This window comes from Coregonus clupeaformis, chromosome 9, assembly GCF_020615455.1.
Source record: "Coregonus clupeaformis isolate EN_2021a chromosome 9, ASM2061545v1, whole genome shotgun sequence".
NCBI lineage: Eukaryota > Metazoa > Chordata > Actinopteri > Salmoniformes > Salmonidae > Coregonus > Coregonus clupeaformis.
The window spans coordinates 9,145,189-9,168,314 of NC_059200.1; the positions used below are offsets into that span (position 1 = coordinate 9,145,189).

At 43.2% G+C, this 23,126-nt stretch overlaps 1 protein-coding gene across 2 annotated transcripts in view; it reads left to right on the forward strand.

The window, feature by feature from the left end:
* The window catches only part of LOC121573697 (nectin-3-like protein), a 76,212-nt gene that overhangs the window by 36,296 nt on the left and 16,790 nt on the right, over positions 1-23,126 (forward strand). The window contains exons 2-6 of one of the 2 annotated variants that reach the window (XM_041885864.2): positions 7,417-7,764; positions 8,863-9,162; positions 9,370-9,487; positions 9,626-9,777; positions 15,626-18,666. In XM_041885864.2, coding sequence (XP_041741798.2) covers positions 7,417-7,764; positions 8,863-9,162; positions 9,370-9,487; positions 9,626-9,777; positions 15,626-16,332 — 1,625 coding nt within the window. In that variant the 3' untranslated portion in view covers positions 16,333-18,666. Of the gene's footprint in view, positions 1-7,416; positions 7,765-8,862; positions 9,163-9,369; positions 9,488-9,625; positions 9,778-15,625; positions 18,667-23,126 lie in introns of those variants that run through there. The other variant, XM_045222486.1, reaches the window with a different exon arrangement.

A 23,126-nucleotide genomic window follows, 5' to 3' on the forward strand; every position in this document is an offset into this window, starting at 1 on the left:
ATCCAGAGCGACTTACAGTTAGTGAGTGCATACATTTTTCATACTTGGCACCCCGTGGGAATCGAACCCACAACCCTGGCGTTGCAAGCGCCATGCTCTACCAACTGAGCTACAGGAGGGCCCAACAATTTGTATTTTTCATGCCTTGGCCTAATGCCAAGAGTTCTAAATTATACAGCAAATAAAAGGTGTTATTGTCACCATAAAAGGTGAATGGAGGCATTTTCCAGGCGGCGTTTTAATGCTTGTTCACGCGTGCACAGTTTGACGACAGGTCTGATTTATAACAGAAAACATGCGTATGTATAGCATGCGCCAAGTTTATAAATCTCAATATTTTTGTACGTGTGCAAACTTTTCAGAAATGGTGCACGCAGAAATGTAGTGAGAAATGTATGCAACGGTTATAAATGAGGCCCCTGGGCCTTCATGGCACAGGTGGTGTGCTTGCTTAACTGCAAGGGTTGCTGGTTTGAATGCTGGTCTGCTGGCATTTGCCCTCTAATAACTACAATCAGTTTTTAACTATTAGAATTTGTTTAGAATTTACCATGGATAGTCAAAAGTAGTTGTTTGCAGTTTTCAGAAGGTGAATAGCTCAACTGATTGCGACTGTCTTACATTGTAAAATATGACTCAATTCCCATTGAAAGCAAAGTAAAGGAAACGGTTTAAAGTCATTGACTTTTGAAGGTCGTATAACTCAGCCATAGAGACTAAATAAAGATATCCCCATGTACACTAGAGCCGCATCTTTTTCTTGTGCCTTTTACAGTTTTGTTTCAAGCCTAAAGCGTTGCAGAGTTATGCATCCTATACATTTATATAATCTGGGTTTGAGGGGGCAGTTGTTGTTGACAAATATCCAACACATGGGCTAGTCCAGCATCCAGATCGGAGCTGTAAATACAGTCAAGACAGTGGCGGAGTGCAGCACAGATTTGGATTCAAATGTCACGAAGACAGGAGAAGGAGCGTACTGGAATCTATTCTGGATGTTCGAAACTGGTGTTTTTCTGATGCTAGCAAGCATGCATTTGCACACTGCAGTGCACACCGCGCTGTTTACGTACATTTGTTTTCTCAGCTAAAGTTTTGAGTTGTGTCCTGACTGACAGTGAAATATGGCTAGCTCTTACCGTAGGTAGGACTTTGGCATAGATAGTGTTGCAAAATCCCATTGCATTGCATGCATTGTAAGGTAGGAGTGTGACAATTTGCCCAAAGTTTGGTGTTGGTTTTGAACTGATGTGGCTAGCAAGCCTTGTTTTGTGGAAAAATGTAGGATTGGCATTTGGATGTGAGCTAGCTATCTGTAGCTAACTTCTGTGTCGAGGTCTGCAGTTATTGTCTAGCTCGCTAATGGCTGAAGTTATTTGTGTAACAAACCTTCCATAAACAAATATAGCTAGCTACCTTTGCCTGTTCGTTAGCTAGCTATCTTTCAGCTGACTGGTGTTAGCTAGCTAGCTACAGAGGCTAGCTTCTGGACTTTGGACACGCAAGCTAACGTTAGCTAGCTTCAGTGTCGATGTCAACTGTTGTCTGGCTCTAGCTAGCTAGTAAATAATACATGTGTATCCCCCTTCACAAGCTTGATGTTGGGTGAGACCCCTTTCCTATGCAAAAAAACACAACTAGAGTTTTAATGCACTAGCATGCAATGCAATGCAATGAGATATACACTACCAGTCAAAAGTTTGGACACACCTACTCATTCAAGGGTTTTTTCTTTATTTTTACTATTTTTTATATTGTAGAATAATAGTGAAGACATCAAAACTATGAAATAACACATGGAATCATGTAGTAACAAAGTGTTAAACAAATCTAAATATTTTATATTTGAGATTCTTCAAATAGCCACCCTTTGCCTTGATGACAGCTTTGCACACTCTTGGCATTTTCTCAACCAGCTTCATGAGGTAGTCACCTGGAATGCATTTCAATTAAAAGGTGTGCCTTGTTAAAAGTTAATTTGTGGAATTTCTTTCTTTCCTTAATGCGTTTGAGCCAATCAGTTGTGTTGTGACAAGGTAGGGGGGGTATACAGAAGATAGCCCTATTTGGTAAAAGACCAAGTCCATATTATGGCAAGAACAGCTCAAATAAGCAAAGAGAAACGACAGTCCATCATTACTTTAAGACATGAAGGTCAGTCAATATTGAAAATGTCAAGAACTTTGAAAGTTTCCTCAAGTGCAGTTGCAAAAACCATCAAGCGCTATGATGAAACGGGCTCTCATGAGGACCTCCACAGGAATGGAAGACCCAGATTTACCTCTGCTGCAGAGGATAAGTTAATTAGAGTTACCAGCCTCAGAAATGGCAGCCCAAATAAATGCTTCACAGAGTTCAAGTCACAGACACATCTCAACATCAACTGTTCAGAGGGGACTGTGTGAATCAGTCATTCATGGTCAAATTGCTGCAAAGAAACCACTACTAAAGGACACCAATAAGAAGAAGAGACCTGCTTGGGCCAAGAAACACGAGCAATGGACATTAGACCGGTGGAAAGTTGTCCTTTGGTCTGGAGTCCAAATTGGAGATTTTTGGTTCCAACCGCTGTGTCTTTGTGAGACGTGGTGTGGGTGAACGGATGATCTCTGCATGTGTAGTTCCCACCGTAAAGCATGGAGGAGGAAGTGTTATGGTGTGGGGGTGCTTTGCTGGTGACACTATCTGTTATTTATTTAGAACTCGAGGCACACTTAACCAGCATGGCTACCACAGCATTCTGCAGCGATACGCCATCCCATCTGGTTTGGGCTTAGTCCCACTATCATTTGTTTTTCAACAGGACAATGACCCAACACACCTCCAGGCTGTGTAAGGGCTATTTTACCAAGAAGGAGAGTGATGGAGTGCTGCATCAGATGACCTGGCCTCCACAATCCTCCGACATCAACCCAAATTGAGATGGTTTGGGTTGAGTCGGACCGCAGAGTGAAGGAAAAGCAGCCAACAAGTGCTCAGCATATGTGGGAACTCCTTCAAGACTGTTGGAAAAGCATTCAAGGTGAAGCTGATTGAGAGAATGCCAAGAGTGTGCAAATCTGTCATCAAGGCAAAGGGTGGCTATTTGAAGAATCTCAAATATAAAATATATTTTGATTTGTTAAACACTTTTTTGGTTACTACATGATTCCATGTGTTATTTCATGGTTCTGAAGTCTTCACTATTATTCTACAATGTAGAAAATAGTACAAATAAAGAAAAACCCTTGAATGAGTAGGTGTGTCCAAATATTTGACTGGTACTGTACATTCAAGTTGATTTTGCGAGTTTTCATCTATATTCGTGTCGTATTGGCTTAAATATGTGATTTGAATTTAACATTGAGCTTCAACCAATCCCTTACTATAGTCGTGCCAACTGGCGCTGACGGAGGGAAAATGATCACCGGAGTCTCCTCTGGGAACGATGTGTCCTTGCTGCCAGGACAGCCAGACTTGGTGTGTGTGTGTGTGTGTGTGTGTGACAGAGGCGCTACAGTAGCTTCTTCTCTGTGATGGGTATGTATGCTTGTAGCTACTCTTCAAGGCTGATTCATTTTGATACAATAGAAGTAGTAGCTTTCACAACCATTTAAGCATTTGTTTGCCTTCCTCTTTCTCCTGGTGGTTAGGTGATTACATTGAAGATCATGGTGAAATAGGCCCTCTCTTTTCTTTCTGTATCCCTCTCTCTGCTTTTGAGGGGAGCCAAAAATAACAACAGATCTCTAGTAGTCTGGTTATTAATATCTACCAATCTATGGCAATTAAAAACCCTGCTTCCCATTTAAAAAAATCTCCACCTTAAAGTTCCAGTTCCAGTAGTGAGCACCCATACAGCCACTCTCTTGTCCTGGACAATAGGCTCATCAGAACCCACGTGCTGTAGATTGTTCTCTGTGGATTCAGCTCTGTATCTGCTGGGTTGCACTGTGGTCTTTCAAACATCACCTGTTTGGAGTGAGTGAATGCCCTATTGTGGAATTCCTGGCTGGGAATGCAGTCGCTGTGTGTAACTAGCGAACTACCTCCATCACTGTCAGCTCACTAACTAGCCTTATTGAGCCACCAGGTAGTGACACAGCTGCCACTGATATTTGACATGCCTAACGAGTCAACAGCTGTCTAACAGTAAACGCAATGCTGTGTTTCCACCCTGTAGACCTAGGAGCCAAGGTTGCAAAGTCAACTGTGGTCAATGCAGGGCACTTCAGCAATGGGAAAATTCACATACTTAGTCGTTGCGTTGCGTGCTAGTCAAACATCAGAGAATTCAGGGAGGGATTGCAAAGAGTTTCTGAGTGTTTCCCGTCCTCTATTTGTTTGAGATCCCACCCCTATAAAATGGCACAACTCAACTGTTAATCTCTAGGGCACGACAGGGCGGTCAGAACATGTATTTTTCAATAAAACCCTGTAGGGCTGTCTCAGACCCAAAAAAAAAAAAATTTGTCGATTGAGAGTCAGTTGTCTGTTCTTTCGACCAATTGATTGTTCGACATTTTCAAACGTATATTTTTCCATATAGACACACCCTATGTTTGAATAAAATCAACTATATGTAGGCTACTGAGCTTGTCTGATGCTTTAACCACTGCGATTAAAAATGAAGACACACAAATTTAAAAACAGACTTTGTTGATTTGCTGTTTGAGAAGCTCCACAGTGATGGTGAGTTAAGACAATCAGAAATAGTATCAGATCCCCAAATGGGCACACTTACTGTACAGTATAGGCCTACATTTGCACTCAGGCCAGGTAGACTAGTCCTACTTCTATATATGTAATTAGGTGTGTGTCCTTACTCAAGATTGACAGGAGCGCTCCAAATAAAAGACAATTAATAAATTGACATCTCATAAATGGAATGAAATAAACCAAAACTTGTGTAGCCTAGGTTGTGTGCTCTGCAAACAACGTGTCCAGTCTTACAATGACAATGGTAAGACTGTAATAATAATAATAATAATAATAATAATAATAATAATAATATATTGAATGCATTAACAGAAATTACCGTCACCAAACAAGCATTGTAGATTAGAAATGATGGGAATTAACAGTAAATGTAATACTGGTGTGTCTCCGCAATGGATTAGTCCACTCAGACAGGCGTGAATCAGACAGGTGTCTCGTGTGGCATAATAAAAAAATATATATATATTTGCCACTGCTCGACCAAAAAAATCTTTATCGACCAAACAATCGACAATTCGACTAAATGGGGTCAGCCCTAAAACCCTGTCCTTTAATGAATGGTCCACTTAATGATTTCCCCTCCTCCTCTCCCCCCCCTCTCCTCTCTCTGGCATTCTGTCATTTTCACCCTCTCTGTGCTCAGGTCTCAGGCCCCCAGGTTAGGAGGTTGGAGGGGTTGCTCTGGCACCCCAATGGTGGAACAAGCTCCCTCACGACGCCAGGACAGCGGAGTCACTCACCACCTTCCGGAGACATTTGAAACCCCACCTCTTTAAAGAATACCTGGGATAGGATAAAGTAATCCTTCCACCCCCCCTAAAAATAAATAAATAAATAAATAAAAAAAAGTGTCAAGTGGTTATCCCACTGGCTATAGGGTGAATGCACCAATTTGTAAGTCGCTCTGGATAAGAGCGTCTGTTAAATGACGTAAATGTGCCCTTGAGCAAGGCACTTAACCCTAATTGCTCCTGTAAGTCGCTCTGGATAAGAGCGTCTGCTAAATGACTAAAATGTAAAATGTTGTTGGGGGGACACTCAGAAAAACACTTCTGTTTTCTGTTGGTGGAGCTGAGAGATTGGGCTGGGTTTGTTGTTGGCACGACAACAACCGGCGGAATGTTTGGAGTCAGTTGCCAAGCAATGCGGCGGGTTTTGATTTACGATGACGTCTTCCCACTGGCAGCGTTTTGCAATTAGTGATGTCGTTGAGTGGGGTGGGGAGTGCAGCATGGTGGTATTATTATGACGTTTCGCATTTATTTATCTTTCTGGGACTCGTTCCTTCCACAGTTTCTCTCTCTCTGGACACCAGAATCTCTTAGTGATACATTTGTTTCCTCTCATCTGTTTCATTTGACCCTTTCCTTATTTTGTCTGTTTCTTCTCCCACTAGCACTTTCATCATATTGCCATATCTTCTCCTTGTCTTTCTTTCTCTTCCTCCCACCTTTCACTCTCCCTCTCCCCTTTCTCCCTCGCCCTTTCCCGTCCCTCTGTCTGTGTCTGTGGAGCACTGCAGTTTCTGTCTCTGTCTGCCTCTGTCTCCATCTCGCTCTCTCCCCCCTTTCTCTCTCTCTCTCCTCCTCTGTCTGTGTCTCTGGAGTACTGCTGATCTTAATGCCGTGAGTGTGGACAGGCCATGTTAATGACTAGAGGGGATGACAGAGCTTTAGGGAGTAGTTCTGATTGGATACAGGGACAGAATGAGTGGTTTGTTTCACAAAGGGCTGCTTTTAATTCCTGGATTCAGGTCAGGAGTAGGGCAGGCAGGCAGCTATTGTACAAGAATACACTGATCTTTGGAACAAACACACGCAAACACTGGCCTGTGTATTACGTTGATGGAAAACCAAATGCCGGTTGCTGTGGATTCATGATCAGATCAGTACAGATGTCTGTGAATGCTTAGTTTGATGGCACCGACTAAGCTTGTGTTTGGTTTGGGAATGTCTTAGCGGAGCTGACGTCAGTGCTCTTTCAAGTAAATTATGTTCACAAAACCGTCTCGCTCTCCCGACCACACACACACACACTATTACACCCGACATGATGAATGTTTATTGATAGTGCCTCACGAGAGGAGACTATGATCATCTTCAGATGACACACGCATGAAACGAAGAGATCTAGTTGATGAGGTCACCCTTGAACACTGGTTTGTGTCACAGGTTTATATATGGTTTGAGGACTTTATAAAAGGGAGTCCAACTGTCATGAATGGTGCTTGAGTTTCATCCATGATTATATGACTAGGTGTATGTGTGTCGGGTGTCGTGTGTCGTGTGTCGTGTGTGTGTGTGTGTGTGTGTGTGTGTAAGAGATACCGCAGCTGTTGTTGTTGTAATACTAGCAGGTTGTCCTCACATGTCCTCCTTACCTATTCACATACTTTTACATACACATGTTCACAAGCTCTGCATGTGTTTCATGGTTTTATGGTTATTACGGTAAATTATGTGAAACTGAGAGACCGATGGAGGGTGTAGTGTGGAGAGGGGGAGTCAGTAGGCTATTGCCACAGTCCTTTATTGCCATCATCAGTGGGCATATTGTACAGCCAAACACATTACACAAACCCACTTACTGGCTTATTTTTCACTGCCCAAGTACTTGACACATTCCCCAGTGCTTTTCTCTCAATGTTAATACTAACAGTAGTTCTTTAGAAATAATTTGAATTAACTGATAGTTCTTTGTTTCTCTCCCTTCCTCCAGGTGTGGGGGGCAGTCAGGTTCTGGTGCCCCAGAAAGTGAGTGCTGTATTGGGGAAGAACGTGACATTGGGCTGTAGCGTGAAGGTGGAGGCCAACCTGAGTCTTACCCAGAGTTCCTGGGAGCGCCGGCTGCCCACAGGCTCGGTGACGGTGGCGGTGTACAACCCTGTGTTCGGTATCTCCATCCCCCCGGACTACGTTCGCCGCCTGTCCTTCCGCTCCCCCTCCTCCCATGACGCCACCATCGTGTTGGAGGACGTGGGCTTCGCAGACATTGGAGTGTACACCTGCAAGGTGGCCACCTTCCCCCTGGGCAACACACAGGCTTCCACCACCGTCAGTGTGCTCGGTAAGAATGTACGTGTGCGTGTCTATGTCTCTGTGTACAACACACCTCTTGTAAGTGTAATGTGTGTGTTTGTCTGGCTAATAGTGTGCTTGTAAGATTCTGAAATGTAATTCTGTATCTTAGTAAAGTGCTTCTTGTAAATTGAATTAATAATGCATACCAATATTCTGGGGGAGAGACATCCTACTCACGTCACTGAGCTGGAAGGAGAGTGGTAAGACAAACTGGAAGAGGAAAAAAGAGGAGGAGGAGAGAGAGGAGGGAAGGAAGGTGGTGAGAACAAGAGATTGGAATAAGGGTTGGTCGATGAAGTGGCATTGCAGTGAGAAGAGTCATGGAGATTTGCTGTGGGGTAAACAGTATGACAGTTGGGTACAGTTGAGAGAGTGAGAGGAGGGGTGAAGGAATGGGAACGAGGGAGGGGTGTAGAGGAACAGGGTGCTATAATTAGAGCTAGATAAATGCGGTGGGCAATAAGGCATGCGGTGTGTGTGTGTGTGTGTATGTGTGTGTGTTGCACAGTTGAAACATCCCTCTATTTTAAGGGATCTCCTGGGAGGGGCTGGGGTTAGATAGATGGATAGATTTATCATTCCAGGCAAAGCCATGGCTTACACACACATACATATATACACACACACACACTTTTGGAAAGGTTACAGGAAGTCCCTGAGCTGCTACTGCATAGTAGGAAAGGGAGAAACTAGAGAGATGGAGAGAGTGGCAGAGGTGGAAAGAAAGAGTGGTAGAAAGAAAGAAACAAGAGCTTGGTGAATGACTGAAAGAGGGTGTGTGTTTGGAACCTCTCCCAGACTCAGGAACTCAACTCTACTTCCCTAGAGGGTATTGGAACTCTGACTAAACAGTACAGCTCTCTCTCTCTCTCTCTCTCTCTCTCCTCTCTCTCTCTCCTCTCTCTCTCCTCTCTCTCTCTCTCTCTCTCTCTCTCTTCTCTCTCTCCCTTCTCTCTCTCTCTTCTCTCTCTCTCTTTCTCTCCTCCTCTCTCTCTCTCTCTCTCTCTCTCTCTCTCTCTCTCTCTCTCTCTCTCTCTCTCTCTCTCTCTCTCTCTCTCTCTCTCTCTCTCTCTCTCTCTCTCAGTGGAGCCCAAGGTGTATGTGTCGGCTGGCTCGGTGGCTCTGATTGATGAGGGCAATGAGACGGTGGTGGCTACCTGCATCGCTGAGCGGGCCCGCCCCCCCGCCGAAGTATCCTGGGAGACGGACCTGTTTGGCCAATCAGAGGTGACGCTGCAGGACGAGGCCAACGGCACCACCAGCACCCAGGTGCACTACCTGTGGCATCCCACCCGCCACATCCAGGGTCAAGCCCTCACCTGTGTGGTGCGCCACCCCGCCCTGCACACAGACTTCAGGATCCCCTACCAGCTCAACGTGCAGTGTGAGTGTGTGTGTGTGCGTGATTACCCACAAGACGGCCTTTTTTGTTCACAATCATTCACAGATTAGTCATGTCTATGATGATGGAATTTCGACAGATTTGATTGAAAGATTCATGGAATTTCACACCGTTTGTTGGGGGGGTGGGTGAGTTTTATGCTTTTCCAGATGCTATACATGTTAATCCTTCTGTGTCGTGTCTCTGCAGACGCCCCAGACATTGTGGTGGTAGGTTATGATGGTGACTGGCACGTGGGCCGCGAAAGCGTCCAGCTGACCTGCAAAGCCAAGGCAAACCCACCAGCCCACTACTTCAGATGGATCAGGTTTGTGAGCGTGTGTGCTCATGTTTTTATGTGTGCACACATCTGTTCCCACTGCAGATTGAACATTGAACCAGTGTTTGTGTATAATTGTGTCCGTCTTTCATTTTGTGTTATTGTATGTGTGTGTGTGCATCCCAGACTGGACGGGGACATGCCAGAGGGCGTGGAGATGGTGAACAACACATTGCTGTTTCTGAGGCCCCTCCAAAGGAATGACTCTGGAGTCTACAGGTGTGAGGTTGCCAATGACATCAACCTACGCAGCAGGGACCTGCGGATACGCATACAAGGTGAGAGGGGAAACACTGCTGAATATGCACACAGCTTGCTATTGCACACATTCTCCCTGTCTTTCTTAGGGAGAACTTGAAACATATTCTGGCCTTGAAGCTTTCAGCATAGAGATAATACCATAGAGATGAGTCGTGATTTATCTCTATGGATAATACTGTCTCTGTGTCTTCATGGCTCTCACTACTAAACACTTGACTTATAACTTTTTTATGGTTTTGAAACAATGCTATACTTTTCCAAGGATGAGTCACATTTAAACACACACACAGAAACACACATGGTGCATCCAGCATTTCGTCATTCTAAACCCCAATCCGTCTAAGCTTGAGGGTGTGTCAGTGTTTGAATTGAAGCTAGCTGCCACGCTGTATTAGTGCAGATTATTTCCGGTCCTCAGATGCAAGAGTCTTAATTGGGGCCTGATTAGTCTTTTATTAGGTCTCCAGATGTTCAACAGGAGAGGAGAGCTCCCTGGTTCTCTGGCCAAACCCATCTGCTCATCCCTTAGACATCACCCTCTCAGATCACTAACTCACTCCTCCTCTGCTTTGTCGCCTTCTCCTCTGTTGTTCCCCTGGCCTGGCATGTGTCTCGGTCTGTCTCTTCTGTGCAATATGAGCATGATGTCCCTCAGGTTTTGTTAACTCCCTCGGCCCATAAACCTTTCCTCTCTTCCTGAATGAAGCTTTCAGTATGACTACCGTACATCTCTCTCTCCCTCTCTCCATCCCTCTTTTTTGTTACTCTTTTTCTCTTTCTCTCTCCCTCTTTCTCTCACTTGCTCTGTACTCTCTCCCTCTGTACTCTCTCTCTCGCTCTGTGTGTGTCACGCAGTGAAAGGCAGAAGCGTGCAGTCTTGACTGAGAGATGATGATGATGATGTCCCAGATTCATAAAATATTCACCAACTCTTTTCAACTCTTATTCATTATTTATTATTTATACTTTTCCGTTTGAGAGGAGCTCTGTGGTTTTGTGCGTGGTGTGTGTTCTGTGTGCGCGCCTCTGGGTAATGTGTTTCACTCTTGTGTGTGTGCACACCCACACGTTCGTGCAGTTTCTCCGCATGGTGTCAGGATGACGTCATCCTGTTGGATCTGAGAGTCTATCTCTACAGACATCTGACCTGGAACTAGGACTTGAGTGTTATTTTATGATGCTGTTTTAACAACTTCACAACATCATTGAACACTTTTAGGGGAAACCTTTCATACATGTGCAGTCCTAACCCAATAATAACCACAACTAGGGTTGCAAAGGGAGGGTATATTACTGGAAACTTTCTGAGTTTACCAGTAACTACTAGAATTTTGGTATCTTTCATGGATTTTATGTAATCCATCACAAGACATCTAGTGGCCCTTTTGGGTACTTCAGATTATCTCAGGTGTCTAATTATCTCTGGCCCTCTGTGTGGCCTTATCAAATGGAATAAGATTTAAAAAATAAAATAATTTCATGACAAAGCTGTAAAATATTATCCTAAATAAAAACCATAAACTTAGTGAATACATTTGGTGTTTAATATGAGGGTTTCAGCATTAAATATGTTTTTGTTTTACTCTGTAAGTATGTATTTGGTGGCAGTTGTGAAAAAGTAAATAGTTGAAAGTAATGCCATTGTTGATTAGATGCTTTTTTTCATTAATTAGGCTATTTTCTCTTGAACCATATGGTCTATCTACTTGAATCACACAGACAATATATAATTTTAAAAAATTCAATAAAGTTATTCAAGGATAAAATACCAAAGTTATGATAGATTGTCATATATTTTCTGTTAATTGCCAAAATTACTGAAGATTCCGGTAACTTTGGTAAATTACCGGTATCTTTGCAACCCGAACCACAACAATTAAATACAGGACTCAGCAAGTCCTGACAGAAATACTAGCAGATGGAATAAGGAGAGCAGCATGTCCCATCTGTGATACTAAGCTGTTGATGAAAGGTGCTTGATCATGGTTAATCTGGCCTAAAGAACATTATAGGGAGCATGTGAAGATCTGGATCAAGTCATTCACAGGGAGTGTCCAAAACACTTTTTCAAACTGACTGAATTGTAAAGGAGTGATTTGCCGTTTTGCCCATCTCTTTTCACTGAACCACTCCCTGACATCTTAGTAGTCCTTCCCATCTCTCCAAGTCCCTAACATTTTAGTAGTCCTTCCCATCTCTCCAAGTCCCTAACATTTTACTAGTCCTTCCCATCTCTCCAATCCCTGACATCTTAGTAGTCCTTCCCATCTCTCCAATCCCTGACGTTTTAGTAGTCCTTCCCATCTCTCCAATCCCTGACGTTTTAGTAGTCCTTCCCATCTCTCCAATCCCTGACGTTTTAGTAGTCCTTCCCATCTCTCCAAGTCTCTAACATCTTAGTAGTCCTTCCCATCTCTCCAAGTCCCTTCCATTTTAGTAGTCCTTCCCATCTCTCCAAGTCTCTAACATCTTAGTAGTCCTTCCCATCTCTCCAAGTCCCTTCCATTTTAAAGTTTAGTAGTCCTTCCCATCTCTCCAAGTCTCTAACATCTTAGTAGTCCTTCCCATCTCTCCAAGTCCCTTCCATTTTAGTAGTCCTTCCCATCTCTCCAAGTCTCTAACATCTTAGTAGTCCTTCCCATCTCTCCAAGTCCCTTCCATTTTAGTAGTCCTTCCCATCTCTCCAAGTCCCTAAAATCTTAGTAGTCCTTCCCATCTCTCCAAGTCCCTAAAATCTTAGTAGTCCTTCCCATCTCTCCAAGTCCCTAAAATCTTAGTAGTCCTTCCCATCTCTCCAAGTCTCTAACATCTTAGTAGTCCTTCCCATCTCTCCAAGTCCCTAAAATCTTAGTAGTCCTTCCCATCTCTCCAAGTCCCTTCCATTTTAGTAGTCCTTCCCATCTCTCCAAGTCTCTAACATCTTAGTAGTCCTTCCCATCTCTCCAAGTCCCTTCCATTTTAGTAGTCCTTCCCATCTCTCCAAGTCCCTAAAATCTTAGTAGTCCTTCCCATCTCTCCAAGTCCCTACAATCTTAGTAGTCCTTCCCATCTCTCCAAGTCCCTTACATCTTAGTAGTCATTCCCATCTCTCCAAGTCCCTAAAATCTTAGGTTTCCTTCCCATCTCTCCAAGTCCCTAACATCTTAGTAGTCCTTCCTATCTCTCCAAGTCCCTAACATTGTATTAGTCCTCCCCATCTCTCCAATCCCTAATGTCTTAGTAGTCTTTCCCATCTCTCCAAGTCCTTAACATTAGTGCTGACTCTATTCTAGACAACCCTTTCCTCCTACGTATCAGTGCCTCATGACATTCTCAATGACAATTACATGTTTCTCTTTATTTTAAATGCTCAACATAAGCTCTCCATAAAGCCTTCATAAGCACGCATAACAGGCACATAATAATAATTAAAGTGTTCATCAGTTCATTCGACCTGATTTTAATGGCGGTAGCTACAGTACGTCATGTGATTGTCCCTCTAAAACAGTAGATCTGTGCAATCCGGGACAAATCTTCTCTTCCTTCTTGCAAAGATTTACGGGGCAAGGAAAATAGTGTTGAGTATCCATGACTAACAGTTGCCAGTGTGTATGTCATGCAGTGCCTCTAGTTGTCAGCCAGCATTATGTGGGCATTATGAACAGCTTATACCACACCAAATAAGGTTTTACAGACACTAACAAAAGCCAGTCAGCATTGAGTTCAATTCATGATTGTTTTAAGAATTTGTTTTTGCTTTGTAGAGGACTTAGTTCCAAATCACTCATCTCTGGTTCCTAAACTAGTAACATCTACATCCCTCTGCCTTACATTGCCTTTCCATTGTTTTGTGATTAGTGTAATGCTCAGTCTCACGGTCTCTGGTTTGCTACAGATCAGCCTACCACCCATTTGGCTGTTATAGGCTGCATGTTTTTTAGGCTTTATTGTCATTTTGGATACATTACCTCAATCCCAAGACACCAAAACTTAATTTACCAGAACTATACGTTTTAAAGGTAACTTCAAACCTCAAGTGGTCTGTCGAGATCTAACAACAACAACATACTTTGGTCAGATAACATGTCAATGCAAACCTGAGGCTGTTATGAGCATGTTGTTTTAAATGAGGATTGTTTGTAGTTTTCTCATGTCTACAGTGGGGAAAAAAAGTATTTAGTCAGCCACCAATTGTGCAAGTTCTCCCACTTAAAAAGATGAGAGAGGCCTGTAATTTTCATCATAGGTACACGTCAACTATGACAGACAAAATGAGAAAAAAAATTCCAGAAAATCACATTGTAGGATTTTTTATGAATTTATTTGCAAATTATGGTGGAAAATAAGTATTTGGTCAATAACAAAAGTTTCTCAATACTTTGTTATATACCCTTTGTTGGCAATGACACAGGTCAAACGTTTTCTGTAAGTCTTCACAAGGTTTTCACACACTGTTGCTGGTATTTTGGCCCATTCCTCCATGCAGATCTCCTCTAGAGCAATGATGTTTTGGGGCTGTCGCTGGGCAACACAGACTTTCAACTCCCTCCAAAGATTTTCTATGGGGTTGAGATCTGGAGACTGGCTAGGCCACTCCAGGACCTTGAAATGCTTCTTTACGAAGCCACTCCTTCGTTGCCCGGGCGGTGTGTTTGGGATCATTGTCATGCTGAAAGACCCAGCCACGTTTCATCTTCAATGACCTTGCTGATGGAAGGAGGTTTTCACTCAAAATCTCACGATACATGGCCCCATTCATTCTTTCCTTTACACGGATCAGTTGTCCTGGTCCCTTTGCAGAAAAACAGCCCCAAAGCATGATGTTTCCACCCCCATGCTTCACAGTAGGTATGGTGTTCTTTGGAATCAACTCAGCATTCTTTGTCCTCCAAACACGACGAGTTGAGTTTTTACCAAAAAGTTATATTTTGGTTTCATCTGACCATATGACATTCTCCCAATCCTCTTCTGGATCATCCAAATGCACTCTAGCAAACTTCAGACGGGCCTGGACATGTACTGGCTTAAGCAGGGGGACACGTCTCGCACTGCAGGATTTGAGTCCCTGGCGGCGTAGTGTGTTACTGATGGTAGGCTTTGTTACTTTGGTCCCAGCTCTCTGCAGGTCATTCACTAGGTCCCCCCCGTGTGGTTCTGGGATTTTTGCTCACCGTTCTTGTGATCATTTTGACCCCACGGGGTGAGATCTTGCGTGGAGCCCCAGATCGAGGGAGATTATCAGTGGTCTTGTATGTCTTCCATTTCCTAATAATTGCTCCCACAGTTGATTTCTTCAAACCAAGCTGCTTACCTATTGCAGATTCAGTCTTCCCAGCCTGGTGCAGGTCTACAATTTTGTTTCTGGTGTCCTTTGACAGCTCTTTGGTCTTGGCCATAGTGGAGTTTGGAGTGTGACTGTTTGAGGTTGTGGACAGGTGTCTTTATACTGATAACAAGTTCAAACAGGTGCCATTAATACAGGTAACGAGTGGAGGACAGAGGAGCCTCTTAAATAAGAAGTTACAGGTCTGTGAGAGCCAGAAATATTGCTTGTTTGTAGGTGACCAAATACTTATTTTCCACCATAATTTGCAAATAAATTCATAAAAAATCCTACAATGTGATTTTCTGGAATTTTTTTTCTCATTTTGTCTGTCATAGTTGACGTGTACCTATGATGAAAATTACAGGCCTCTCTCATCTTTTTAAGTGGGAGAACTTGCACAATTGGTGGCTGACTAAATACTTTTTTCCCCCACTGTACCTATCCCCTTTCAGTAATATGATGATGTAGTTGGCATTGACACTCTCTACTTTTCTGTCTGGCCATCCCTCCCTGACCCTCTCCTTCCCCCCTATCTCCTCCTCCCTGCCTCCCTCCATTAGATCCTCCCACCACCTCCATGCCCTCCACCACCCCTGCGCCTGTCCTTACTGGCTCTGCCTCCTCCTCCTACTCCACCTCTGTGGGAGACAAGCGACGGGTCCTCTTCACTTCCCCCACCCTGGCAGCCCTGCCCCCAGCCAACCAACTGGGCACCATCGTGAGCGGAGCTGTGGGCGGAGCCTTGTTCCTCCTGCTGCTGCTAGTGCTGGGCGGGGTCTGTTACCTCCGACAACGACAGACCTTCCGCGGGGACTACTACACCAAGCAGTACCTAGGGCCTTCAGACATGCAGAAGGCTCCTCCACAGCACGAGCTCCACCCCACCAAGCCTGCCAATAACGTTTACTTTGACAAGGACCGCGAGGAGTGGGGCGACTGCGAACGCATCCACGAGCGGGACCGCGAGCGCCTCCACCTGCATCCAACATCAACAACCATCATGAACAACCACAACCACAGAGAGCCAGAGCGCCAGGCCAATGGCCGCACTAGGGTGATGAGGAATGGAGAACACCATGACCACGACCACCTGCGTAGCTACCCCAGCCCCCACCAGACAGGCCATGCCAGATACGCTGCCCCGCCACACCCGCTGAGCAACGGCTCCCCCTACCTATCGGATGACTGCTGTGACAGCGGGGCCGAGGGGGACTATGTCTCCCATACGGATGGCTCAGTGATCTCACGCAGGGAGTGGTACGTCTGACCCCACCACCACCACCAGGCACGCTACCCTGCCAACAGACTCTGACACCAGAGAGAAGAGGGACAACGCTGCAGAAATCACAGGACGATTTCATACATTATTCTACAAAAGAGAATATGCACACGTTCTGCCTCTCTCTCTCTGCCTCTCTCATTTTTGCATAATCTCCTTACTGTAGTTCCCTCTCTCTTTTTCAACATGGTTTGTCTTTTCTCAAACGAGTTATTTCCCCCTGATTTTGATCCTCATCATGGAAGGTGTGTGGATTGCCTAGCCACACTGTGTGGACATGCCTTCATTCTGCACTAGAGGGCAAATCTGTGTTAACTAGTTAATGTGGGGTTAGGGCTCACTGTTCACTACACATGCACGACTACTGTGTCTGCATTGTGGTATTGTTTTGATTGCAAGCCTGCAGCAATTTTCCTTTTAAGATGAATTACTTTTTAAGCAAGCAAAGGCAGCACCCCTGTACCATTTCAGTTAATGTCATTGCATTTTTTGGGGGGGAGAATCTGATGATTTAATGGACTATTCTTGAGTTTGCCATTTATACTTACTTTGCGTTGAAGGCCTTGTCTAGTATCAGCTTTCTGTTGAACGTTTTGACAGGGATGGTTGTGTGGGGGGGTGGGGACTGTCCCCAAAGAAAGATTAAGGAGGAAGGGAAGAGAGCAATCAAAGTGGAAAGTATTTACACATCATTCCAGATTTCATTTATTTTTGGTCTGTGGTTTGGTACCCACAGAGAGGGGATAGAATATTCCGATTTCTGGCACATACAATATTATTTGTTGCAGTAAGTGGATAGCATCGCTACAAATCACACAACATTATACACATTATGTGCTGTTCCACACGTGTGTGTGAGAGTGTATTATGACTACCAGTGCCAACTTCGTCAGTATTGTCAGATAGCATTAGATGCTGTCATTGCAGCAGGATGTCATAGGCTAGAACTAAGTCTGCAATGTTATGTATCAGTGTAGTGGTCTGTCTCACTGTCTCAGATAGCAGTACAGTAATGATAACTAATGAGTTAGAACTGGGTTTTAGTTAACCTGTATATCACATTTTCATACAGAGATTTTCAGCCCTACATAGATTATTTAAAAAAAATATTAAACTAAAGGTCCCTGTGACAGTGAGGGGATGGCTGTATGTTGTAAGAGGAGTTGCATGCATTCTGTAAGCACCTTCTCCATCTCTTTATTTATTTGTGCTTTAGTATACGTTAATATATAATCTGAAATGCCCATAGTAATAGAGTACGATTAGTAGACTGCAGGGTCCCGTGTGGCTCAGTTGGTAGAGCATGGCGCTTGCAATGCCAGGGTTGTGGGTTCTATTCCCACAATGGACTAGTACGTAAATGTATGCACTGACTACGGTAAGTCGCTCTGGATAAGAGCATCTGCTAAATGACAAAAATGTCAAATGTAGACTCTTTATATTTAGGGCCGTCTAGAAAACAGTGAATGGGGCATAATACTTTTTACTTCAGTTTTGTTATTTAATCTGTAATATAGTGAAGTAAATAGAGATTATTCATGGTTCTCTGTCGTCTAGTGAAATTTCCTCTGTTACTCACTGCTCTGGGTTCAGTTATGTGACCGGTGCCTTATCCCAGAAGAGCAGTGAAGTCAGTAGTAAAGTGATACAAAAAACTCTATATAATAATGTTGTTATTTTTACAGACAGAAGTGCAAGTTCTGTTTGGTCCTCTGAGTGAGAGATTTGTTTGTTGCCTTTCTTTGTTTTCTACTTCACTGTGTTTTGATTGAGGGATTCTCTTTTTGTGCCATATTCTCTTTTCTGTCTTCTGTCTCTAAGCCATGAAGTTTGACGATAGCATTATTTTTGCTCACACAATTAATGACATTTGCAACGTCTTCGAGTTGCAAAACACCTAAACAAAGCTGAACTAAGCTAAAAGGGCGATAATTATATTATTGCACAGTTCCTATATGTCCGTTTTCTGTTAGGGAAGCAGAGTTAAGTGTGCATGGTATATAAGAAAATGACGGTGGGGATTTCCAGATTCCAGAAGGTTTTGGTTAGTTCTTGTACAAAGTGAGGGAATGGAGAGTGAAGCGCACTAGAGCACCTCACCAGGGTCGATCTCAACCGTATTTCACATTCTCCTTGCAAGCACCTTCCCGTTATTCATGTTTGTTTTGTATATAAGAGAAGCTCTAATGTAAGAGAAAAAAAGTAAAAAAAAGAATGCTAGAAAATAATAATCACATGCTGTATCATCTATGACAACAAGCATTATTTTGTACATCTTTTTTGAGATACTTTTGTTTTCAATAAAGCACCTTTTTTCTGTGAGTTGCATTTCCTGATTTGATCTGATCTCCTAGACAAGCTTCCTCAGGCAGCTACTGCACTCTCAAACTGAACATTCTCCCTGTGCTCTTCAAAGTGACGTCATCTCTAGCTCGCTCACTCATTTTACAGCCTGAGCTCCTGTGAGTCACTGGCCGCGTTCGTCATTGCAGCCGACTTTAAAGGCTAGTAGAGACTGACGGATCTATAAATCACCTTGCATTATAAATAAATACTCAATATTATTTCTAGATCAGTCAGTCAGTAACAATTCAGCTATGATACAGCACGGTTTTGATGCGCTCAAACAGTTATTGTGCACACACACTCCATATCAAGTCACAGCCGCTATCACAAGCCAGCGTTTCAATATGAGATTTCATTAGATTTTGTTTTTGCTCTATTTGACTGCTGCCCATCTCTTTCTCTCCTCTCCTCTCTTCCTCAGCCTCTCCACCTGTATTTTGTAGAAGTTAGCAGAGATCAATAAGCCCTCTCTTGTCTTTAGTCTCTTTCCCCTCTCCTCTCTGGTTCTCTTGACCTCTCTCGTCTGACTTTGTGACAGAACAGAAATTGCCCCCTGCTTCCCTCTACAGCTTGTCTCCTTTGTGAATTCCCCCCATGCATCTCTCCCAGTGTTTCACAGCTGGTGAAATCAAACGGTTAGTGTTTGTCTGCCCCCGAGTCTCCCCTCTCTGGGCCATTGACTCTGTCCCCATGGCAACAGTCTTATCTGGAGCTGGTGACAGAGGCGGGCTCTCTCAGGGCTCCACCGCCTGTACCTGCAGACTGAGGGAAAAGGAGAGGGAGGGAGTGAGGGGAGAGCAAGGTTAAAGGGGTTGTTGAAGGACGGGAAAATTAGACAATTGGCCATCAGACATGAAATTGCCAATTATGATAAGCTGCCTGTTGTACAGAGGGGGCTCCGCAGGGTGGAGAAATCACATGATGTCATTGTGACCTTGGCATTGTGTTTTAAAGTGTACAGTGCCTTCAGAAAGTATTCATACGCCTTGACTTATTCCACATTTTGTGTTACAGCCTGAATTCTAAATGGATTAAATAAAATACATTCTCACCAATCTACACACAATATCCCATAATGACAAAGTGAAAACATGTTTTTAGAAACTTTTGCAAATGTATTGAAAATGAAATACAGAAATACCTCATTTACATAAGTATTCACACCCTTCAGTCAATACATGTTGTAATCGCTGCCATAGGTGATTCTATCTGTGAGTCTTTCTGGGTAAGTCTCTAAGGGACAGATCGATATTTACTGGGGGGGATGGGCTGATCCAACTCAAGGTGTCCTAAAAGAAGAATGCACCCCCCTCCCCAAAGTTACAAATAATTTCACATGACCCTTCACTTGTACTGTTCAATAAATTGAACACCCTCCCCCTCATAGAATTAACTAAAAATAATGTTTACGACCACAAATAACAATAACTGTAGTGACCCTGTGTTTATAAACGTGGATATCGACTTTGCCACTTCAGCATGCTTTTGTGACACAGTCGATGCCACGCAGGACTATGGGCCAGAAGGTTGAGGGTTCGCCGACCACTCTCCATGCCTGTTTCATTACACTACAATCAGAGCTGGTTGCAGACAATGATCAGCTAAGGGGAAATCAGATTTTCAACATTTTGATACCATATTTATAATTATATATATAATATATGCAACACATTTTCCACCAACGTGTTTCTGTGCCAGTGCACCACACAACCAATAAACAAAGCATACCGACTTCGGGCACTTCAATATCATGGTTTGCGTTTTCAACACCACAATATGTAAATCTCGAGAAACAGAAAATACATCCCTCCCTTCCTTGTAGGCTTATCTAGTATCGAAGGCTTGCCAATCTCCGAATGTCATTAAACGTTTTAGTGTTTTGTAACAGATGTCTATTTCCATTCATCAATTGGGGGCTGCACAGTTTGGATTGATTGATTGATTCTATTTGTCAGTAAAAAAATAATGCATATATACATAAAGATTTGTTTAAGTGACAAAGATTGCACAATAAAGTCGGGGACTTATTTCCATTGTGGTCCCTATTTTGTTTGACAAAAATACATATACAATTACGGAGATACAGACACATTACAGAGATACAGACACATTACATAGATACAGACATATTACGGAGATACAGACACATTACATAGATACAGACACATTACGGAGATACAGACACATTACATAGATACAGACACATTACATAGATACAGACACATTACATACAGTGGGGGAAAAAAAGTATTTAGTCAGCCACCAATTGTGCAAGTTCTCCCACTTAAAAAGATGAGAGAGGCCTGTAATTTTCATCATAGGTACACGTCAACTATGACAGACAAAATGAGAATTTTTTTTTCCAGAAAATCACATTGTAGGATTTTTAATGAATTTATTTGCAAATTATGGTGGAAAATAAGTATTTGGTCACCTACAAACAAGCAAGATTTCTGGCTCTCACAGACCTGTAACTTCTTCTTTAAGAGGCTCCTCTGTCCTCCACTGGTACCTGTATTAATGGCACCTGTTTGAACTTGTTATCAGTATAAAAGACACCTGTCCACAACCTCAAACAGTCATACTCCAAACTCCACTATGGCCAAGACCAAAGAGCTGTCAAAGGACACCAGAAACAAAATTGTAGACCTGCACCAGGCTGGGAAGACTGAATCTGCAATAGGTAAGCAGCTTGGTTTGAAGAAATCAACTGTGGGAGCAATTATTAGGAAATGGAAGACATACAAGACCACTGATAATCTCCCTCGATCTGGGGCTCCACGCAAGATCTCACCCCGTGGGGTCAAAATGATCACAAGAACGGTGAGCAAAAATCCCAGAACCACACGGGGGACCTAGTGAATGACCTGCAGAGAGCTGGGACCAAAGTAACAAAGCCTACCATCAGTAACACACTATGCCGCCAGGGACTCAAATCCTGCAGTGCCAGACGTGTCCCCCTGCTTAAGCCAGTACATGTCCAGGCCCGTCTGAAGTTTGCTAGAGTGCATTTGGATGATCCAGAAGAGGATTGGGAGAATGTCATATGGTCAGATGAAACCAAAATATAACTTTTTGGTAAAAACTCAACTCGTCGTGTTTGGAGGACAAAGAATGCTGAGTTGCATCCAAAGAACACCATACCTACTGTGAAGCATGGGGGTGGAAACATCATGCTTTGGGGCTGTTTTTCTGGACGACTGATCCGTGTAAAGGAAAGAATGAATGGGGCCATGTATCGTGAGATTTTGAGTGAAAACCTCCTTCCATCAGCAAGGGCATTGAAGATGAAACGTGGCTGGGTCTTTCAGCATGACAATGATCCCAAACACACCGCCCAGGCAATGAAGGAGTGGCTTCGTAAGAAGCATTTCAAGGTCCTGGAGTGGCCTAGCCAGTCTCCAGATCTCAACCCCATAGAAAATCTTTGGAGGGAGTTGAAAGTCTGTGTTGCCCAGCGACAGCCCCAAAACATCACTGCTCTAGAGGAGATCTGCATGGAGGAATGGGCCAAAATACCAGCAACAGTGTGTGAAAACCTTGTGAAGACTTACAGAAAACGTTTGACCTGTGTCATTGCCAACAAAGCGTATATAACAAAGTATTGAGAAACTTTAGTTATTGACCAAATACTTATTTTCCACCATAATTTGCAAATAAATTCATTAAAAATCCTACAATGTGATTTTCTGGAAATAAAATTCTCATTTTGTCTGTCATAGTTGACGTGTACCTATGATGAAAATTACAGGCCTCTCTCATCTTTTTAAGTGGGAGAACTTGCACAATTGGTGGCTGACTAAATACTTTTTTCCCCCATTGTAGATACAGACACATTACGGAGATACAGACACATTACATAGATACAGACACATTACATAGATACAGACACATTACATAGATACAGACACATTACGGAGATAGAGACGAAAAAATGCTCAATCTCCAGATGAGTATGAGGGGTGAGTTTAAGTACAATTCTTACAAGCTTGTTTGTCTGGTAGCTTATTCTTTAGATGTTTGGGGCTGCTGGTGAACCGTGATGTGCAGGCATAATCAAAGTGACACTGGACTAGCGCACTTGCCAGAGTCTTTAGGGTGTCTATAGCAAGGTTTTCATCCAATTGGCAATATATTTTCATGTGAATATGTTTTAGGTTATTGTCCTGCTGAAAGGTGAATTTGTCTCTCAGTGTCTGTTGGAAAGCTGACTGAACCAGGTTTTCCTCTAGGATTTTGCCTGTGCTTAGCTCTATTCTGTTTATTTTTATCCCCCCAAAAACTCCCTAGTCCTTTCCGATAACAAGCATACCCATAACATGATGCAGCTACCACCATGCTTGAAAATATGAAGATTGGTACTCAGTGATGTGTTGGATTTGCCACAAACATAACGCTTTGTATTCAGAACATATAGTGGCTTGCGAAAGTATTCA